This window comes from Octopus bimaculoides, chromosome 11 (assembly GCF_001194135.2).
Source record: "Octopus bimaculoides isolate UCB-OBI-ISO-001 chromosome 11, ASM119413v2, whole genome shotgun sequence".
Taxonomy (NCBI): Eukaryota; Metazoa; Mollusca; class Cephalopoda; order Octopoda; family Octopodidae; genus Octopus; species Octopus bimaculoides.
Window position 1 is genome coordinate 74492237 of NC_068991.1, and position 7760 is coordinate 74499996.

Genomic DNA, 7760 nt, shown 5'->3' on the forward strand with positions numbered 1-7760 from the left:
TAAAAGGCAGAGAACAAACAGAAGAAAATAAGGAAGAGAAGAATAACTGCCAAGGCTTAGAAATTCTGACACGAAACAAACTTCCAATCGTTAGAAAGCAAATTATTTCTTTGCAGAGTATGCCTAGTGGCGTAACCAAGTCTTGAGTTTTCTACCGAATGCACCAACGCAAAAGCGTAGTGTTGCAATTTCAACTTCCATAAACAAGTTGCACTCTGATGTTTTCCACTAAGAGAGCGAATAAAGGACAACAAGTCAGGTGCATAAACGAATGTAAGGTGAAACTCAAGCAAGTAAATGTTGCTAGTGATTCAAAACAGAAGACTAATTTGCAAGAAATGCTCGTGTCTAAATTTGTAACAATGTTGCAAGACTCTGTGTTTAATAAGCATATGTTTAACATCGCTGTAAAAATAAACATCGTTGTTTTGCAACGAAGTTCTCGGCAATGAGTCGTATATCAAATGCGCAAATTTCGGCTGTCATTTACGTCTTCGTATTATGATCTACTTACTTTCTCTTAGTTGTTGAGAGAATGAATTCATAAAACTATTTCTTTAAACTGTCTAATTATAATTAATGTGCGAATTGTTTCTGTCGTTAGACTGCAGTCTTGTTTGTGTACAATTATTCAGAATAAGATAGAAAAGATAGGTTTTTTTTTCTTTCTGAAAGCTATTTTTAAACCATCAAAGCTTTTGGAAAGAACAGCGGTCAATCATGGCGTGTGAGTGTACCTCTACACACATTCAAACACACACACACACACGCACAAACACACACATGCACGCACAAACACAGAAAGGAGCATGAGGAAATAAACAGCGAGAGAATAAAAAAAGCTTTAGGGGCCAGCGGTCAATCATGGCACTGTCCCATTTCGAGTTTTACCTCAGACACTAAAGAAAGGTCACTATTTTCTTCATAGCTGTAACCATTGATACAGCTTAATGTATGATTAGTTCCATCACCAGTCAGGCTAGAGATATGTATTCGACAAGCTTCGTATTGGATATCATGAGTTTCGTTGTTCTCATAACCGTATTGGTATAACTGTGTGATATTCAGTTCGGCACATTTTGATTTGGGTACAAATCCTGAAAATAAGTAAAATATTATGTGTAAGAATATGCATTGATACATGTTGTGCAGTTAAATGCAGTCTGCGTAATTATATACATAGATTATTAAGAAATAATAAGAGATAATTAAAAAGTAGTAGACATTTAAAAAAATTATAAAAGACTGAAAATGCATTGTGCATTGCGAGTGTATTTAGAGTGAAAATGTTTTAATAAACAGAATAAAGCTTTAAATATTGAAATCAGATTTATCAAAATAGGAAATAATTCTAATTTGGCTTGCATTTGTATGAATCCGTAAATGCTTTGTTTACCGATTTCTAGATCGGAACAGTCTCTGAAAGTTCAGGGAATTCATTACCGAAGAGACTAACTTAAGTCGAAACACCGTGACTGGTGATTCACCGTCGTTCTGAGCGAGGCTCTATGTCCTTAACACAAAGGTCTCTTTAAGGAGTTTCTCCGAAACAAACGTAAAATGATATAGCTCATACCGTTCTACGCCTGTATACACATTATATATATATACATATACACACCGGTATTTTAGTCTAAGTTTGATTCAAATGCATACTATTAATGTAATGGAATTTTTTTTTCTATTTTAGTGAAAATTGGTACACATTTAATTCAAGTTTGATTGTTTTTAGTTCAAATAAATATTCTGTATTATTGTAAAAAAAAAAAAAAAAAACTCCTTGGGTTTGACTGTTTGCTCAAACTTTTAGAGTAAAATTGAATACAGTAATAAATGTGGACATGCTTCCAGTACAAAGGCAATCACTGTGACAACGATATAAAGAACACGATGTCGAAGGAAATTAGATGGAACGGTGTCCAATGTTCTCACATCATGATCATTGCATCGTTACTAGAAACAACTTTATCTGGATACCACTTCCATCAAACAAAGAACAGCTGATCAGATAAAAAAATAAAAAGAAGTATATTAAGTATATTCGGCTTCGCAGAAATCACAAACACGGATACCAATATATGACCTCGATTGACAACGAAAGTGAGGCTGCAAGGAACGAGTGCCACAAAACAGTTATGCCGTATATTGGGTAAGTGGTGCTATTTAAAATTACGGCGATAATATTAATAATGACGGTGACGTTAATATGACCGTTGAAGTTAACAATAATGATGTTATTGCAGACCGTATCAGAACCTTATGTCCTGCAGTATTATATTTCAAAGTATGTTGACTGTGCTCTTATTAGAATTCAGTTACATTTTGTATAAACTGAACAAGAAGTTGACAATACATGGGTCACGAAAAGCTTAGGAACTCCGAGAGAACAGTTGAAAGTTACTCTTGAAAAATACAGTCTTTTAGAAAGCCTCTGTTGAATACTAATGTAGATTAAAAGAAGCAATAAAAATTATGGCCTTTCAATACCCAATGATATAAATGAGTTAAATGATGTTCTACCATTTACATACCCACATTAGAAAATGCGGAGCTAAATAAACAATGTACTGTGTTTTAGAAAAAAATGTCGCCATCTTTGAAAAGTAAATTAAAACGGTGAATAGATACGCAACCTAGCGAAGTAAGTAATATGTCCCAGATGACGGGAAACTCAGCGTGGTGATTTCAAACACTTGAATGCTTAATGGATAAAACATCCATTTTAAATAATTAAGAAGGTTTACGATCAGAAACCACGCCTCAGACAAGTTGCAAGCCGCCCCATTTGACTCCGCTAACGTGCGGTTTCGTAATCTCTTGGTACTCTTCCACTAATGACAATAACGTAGATTTTATTTCTGTAAAACAGAAAGGGCGCATGCTCAAATTGTACAGGACAATCGCCCTATTTCATGTTAACAAGATGGTACTGAATGATGTCAAGGTACCAAAAAAAACCCAGTCATATGCCTGAATCTACTACAAATAGGTTTTTCGTTGGGTACCACGTGACTGACTTATGAAAAAGGCTTGAATAACATCGAATTGATGACATGATAACATTCAGCAAAATTACTATGGAGAATTGGTCGACTGCTATTGCAATCGTTATTACAGGCCGACCCTTGTGTGTGGATTTGGTAGACGGAAACTGAAAGAAGCCTGTCGTATATGTGCGTGCGTGCGTGCGTGTGTGTGCGCGTGTGTTTGTGTGTGTGTGTGTTTGTCCTCGTAACTTAGCGGTTAGGCAAAAGACACCGATGGAATAAGTACTTGGCATACAAAGAATATGTCCTGGGGTCGATTTGTTTGACGAGAGGCGGTGCTCTAGCATGGCCGCAGTCAAATGATTGAAACAAATAAAAGAATAAAAGAATACCGAGAAAGAACAAAAACCGGTTGAGAACAAAACTGAAATAGTATAAAAGCCTCTACACTACTTCTACATTATTAAAGCGGCGAGCTGGCAGACACGTTAGCACGCCGGGCGAAGTACTTAGCCGTATTTCGTCTGCCGTTACGTTCTGAGTTCAAATTCCGCCGAGGTTGACTTTGCCTTTCATCCTTTCGGGGTCGATTAAGTAGGTACCAGTTACGTACTGGGGTCGATGTAATCGACTTAATCCCTTTGTCTGTCCTTGTTTATCCTCTCTATGTTTAGCCCCTTGTGGGCAATAAAGAAATAACATTATCAATTCATCCACACTGGTGTTTAGAGGGCAGCTGATTTCCGCAATAGAGTATATATTTTCTTTGTGATCCTCAACAGCAATATCTGGCCGGTTGAGTTTTAACTTGGTGGCTGTTTTGATTTTTAAGTACCATCAATATTCTTTCGACCTATCGGTCTCAATATACAAAGTATCTGACCTTTGGCCCAAAAAAGTATCCGACCTTTGACCAAAAAACAAGCAATATTTAAAAGCTCACCATTTTGATTTAGCTTCCTTCAAAGTATTCGCCTTGGGAGTCTACACACTTCTGCCAGCGTTCCTTCCATGCTGGAAACATTTCTGAAAATCATTTTTTGGGATGCTGTAGAGCTGTACCGTCGTATTTTTCTAAATGTCGTCTGTTGACTCAAATATTCTCCCTTCGAGTGTTTTTTGCTTTTGAGCATTGGGAATAGCCAAAAGTCGCATGAAGCCAAACCTGGGGTGTAGGAAGCTTGACGAACAAATGGTGTGTTTTGCTTGACGAAGAATGCTTGGACGATGTGGGCGGAATGAACTGACTGAACTGACCCCTGGCTGATTCCAACTTCGGCAACAATCTCCTCAATGGTCACACGACGGTCTTCCTTGAACCTTTGCAATCATTTTGTCTTTTCTGCTAGTTGATGATCTACCACAACTTGGTTCACTGTACAATAAGGTGCAGCCATCTTTGAACCGGTTGTACCTCTCCTTTATTTGTGTTTTTCCCAAAGCATCATCTCTGAAGGCCTTCTAAATCTTCTCGATATTCTGGGTTTGCGTATCACCAAGTTTTTAACAGAATTTGATACAGTGTCTTTGCTCAATGCGCTCGGGCGTCTTGACTCAAAAAGAAAAATCGCACAACACACTCTTCACGTCTGTACTCAATGCGTCAGTGCGGGCAAATGGCGCAACCTATAGACACGAAACTTTTTGCGCATGCTCAAGAAGGACGCAGCCACCTAACACCTATGCAGATTTTACTCACGCATTATTATTTTGTGCAGAAAAAAAAATCAAGGTCGGGTACTTGTTGACCACACCTCGTTGTCATCTATTAGTGTTTTTTTTTGTTTTCTAATTCTGTCCCAGATTACTCACCACTGCATCAAGCTTCATGGCGAGATGATATCTAAAAGACATTCTCTCGCAGATGGTAATAATGTGATTGATGTCTTCAGTTTTAGTTTTTCACCGCCTGCATTTGTTGTCTGTTTATGTTTCCTGCCTTTTATGCAGTAGATACTTGATGGGGATCTCATGTTATTGAATTGCGTGTAGGTTGCTTTTGAAGTGGGTTGTCATAAATTTGTCTGCACTCCATACAATCCATTTGACACGACGAACTCTTATGGTTTCTGCTTTCTTTTCGCACCAAGTACCCACGTAATATTTTCCCAGTGAAATAATTAATTTTTTATTATCTTGTTCCTCTGATAAATAGGTTCTACCAATGCTCCTTGGAGAGAAAGCTGTATCAGCTCTTATTTCATGCCTCGCCTAATGTTCATTAACTATCCTAGTTATATTGTTGATTTCAAGGTCATAAATTTGGGCAAAGATAGTTACTGGTCTCTTTCCTCTGCTGCAGATGTTGTTTCAGTGTAAGCATATGTGCTTCATATGATATCAATACAAATGCGAAACCACAGCCACCATCCTTGTGTGGGAAGCATAATCTGTCCGCATTTCCATTGATGTTGAACTTTGCACATATGTATGCATCTGCGTATATAAGTATGCATGTCATTATTCAGTTTATTTCAAGATTTCTTGCCAATAGCGATAGAGCCGGATTCTAACCTAGATCTAAGGTTCCTTCATTGGAACTTCAACATCAATAATAGGGTATTTTTGTTTGTATGCATGTATGTATGTATGTGCAGATTTGTATGTTTTATGTATGTATTCTCATGCATATAGTTGCATATCTAGGCGTGCTCATATGTATTTAAATGATAAACTTCTGGAACAGATCTTGACAGTTCCAGTGATGGACTGAATCTGTAGTCTTCGAATTAGCTTTCCCCCTTCCTGGTTTTGAGAAGCCTAATTTCTCAAGATTGGTATTTAGCCAGTATGTTACATGTCCCAGGGTCCCAATAATTACAGGTATAAACCTGAACTTGTAATCTGGATAGATTAACTGCAGATTTCTCAATAGTTCAGCATAGGTGTTCTGTCTGTCTGTCTGTCTGTCTGTATGTATGTATGTATGCATGTATGCATGCATGTATGTACGCATGTATGTACGTATGAATGCATTTATGCATGCAAACAATCATACATAAATACACACACACACATATTATACATACATATACACATATGTACACACATATTTACATATATATCCATACATATCTATATATACAAACATGTATATATGCATGTGTGTATATATCTATCTACTTATCCTCTTCGTGCCACCTGGCACATAAGGCCTCCACGCTCGTTTTCCATTTATCCCTTTGGTTTTCAAGTTTTATTGCCGCATTCTATGATGACTATCCTGTTCGATTCCTTTCCTTTTCCACTGTCCTTCTCCATGTGGGTTTTGATCTACTGACTTTTCTCTTCCCCTGTGGTTGCCAAGTCAAGGCAGTCATATAGTGGTGATTGGGCTCCTTTCTCAATACATACCCAATCCAATTCCATCTTTTTCTTTTTACTTCTTGGCTTATCCTGGGGACTTAGGTTATTTTGTTGAGTTCATCCATTAATATGATGTTTGGAAACCCAATCTGCATTATTATCTTAGGCGTTCACTGAACAATGACAACAGCTGACTGTCAGATAATAAATTTCAGCTGACCCAGGAAATTAACGAACTAAAGGCAAACAACGAACAGGGTGAAAGACAGGGCAAATCCGTAAAAGGATCGCTGTTACGAAAGAGAAAATGTCTTCCAACTCACAAGATTTTGAATTGTAACAGCAGAGTTTTGAAGATGGAAATCATTTACACTATGGTGGAATTGACAAAGCTTCTTAATTCACAGAAAATAATTAGAATGGGTAGTGTTAGGGAGGAGAAATAACGTTATAGATCACGTGACTGATATGAAGCTGCTGCACGTTCTTGTGCGACTTTGCTGTGAGGTGGATGATTTGAAAATGGTGGAGGAACACGCGGTGTCAATTGTCAAAGCAAGAAAAAGAAAAAGAAGAAAAAAAACGCCCGGTGTCAATTGGCAAATGTAAAGAACGAGCGGTGTAAGTTGCTAACGTAAAGAATGCGGTGTCAGTTGGCAGCGGAAACAGAAACAGTAATAAGGATAATAAGTGTGAAGTTGGCAAACGAAAATAGTAAGCGTGAAGTTGGCAAACGAAAACAAACAGTGGTTGTGAGTTTGGCAACGGAGGCAGTCGGGTGACGAGTCGAAGTGAACTCGGGCGACGAAGAATCACATTACACAAGACAAATAGCCAGCTAGGACTACTTCTTCCTCTCTGAGCAAGTTGACTTGCTGGGCTGGCCCGCGGTTTCCTACCTACTGACTTGACTGTTGGAGCCATGTTGGCGTCAGGAGGCTGGATTAAGCAACAATTTGTGAGTATTTTTGTATGTATAAAATATCTGCCTGCAAACGTTTGAGCCTTCAATGAATAGAGTTTTCGAATGCTTTTGTTAAGCTGTAGACGAATTTTGTTTTCCTCCCCGACCCTTTACGACTGAACTGCCCTATTTATGAGCTGAAGGAACCAAAACCGCATTGGACCAGTCAAGCTACTCAAATGACAAGAATGACGTAAAAATCGGTTAACCATCAATTATCGCTATTCATCGCTGTTGTGTGGACAGTCATTGCTCTTTGTTGTTGTTTGTTTGTTGTTGTACTTTAATTTTTTGTTTTTCTCAAAATTTGTTTGATATCTTTTGCTATGGGATTTAAAGATAAACTGGTTATTGACATTTTTGTCACGTTTGCTAAGTTAACCCCCCCAAAAAAAACAATGACTACGGGGAGATGATTACAAGAAGAAATTTAAAGTATTTCACTATATATATATATATATATATATATATATATATATATATATATATATATATATATATAT

The 7760-nt window shown here is 37.5% G+C and overlaps 1 protein-coding gene across 1 annotated transcript in view; it reads right to left on the minus strand.

The window, feature by feature from the left end:
* Nucleotides 1–123: 123 nt before the first annotated feature.
* LOC106867568 (uncharacterized) overlaps nucleotides 124–7760 on the minus strand; it is a 25123-nt gene continuing 17486 nt past the window's right edge. The window contains exons 2-3 of the mRNA XM_052972012.1: nucleotides 892–1097; nucleotides 124–228 (exon numbers count right to left, since the gene is read on the minus strand). Of these exons, the coding sequence (XP_052827972.1) occupies nucleotides 124–228; nucleotides 892–1097 (311 nt within the window). The remainder of the gene's footprint in view (nucleotides 229–891; nucleotides 1098–7760) is intronic.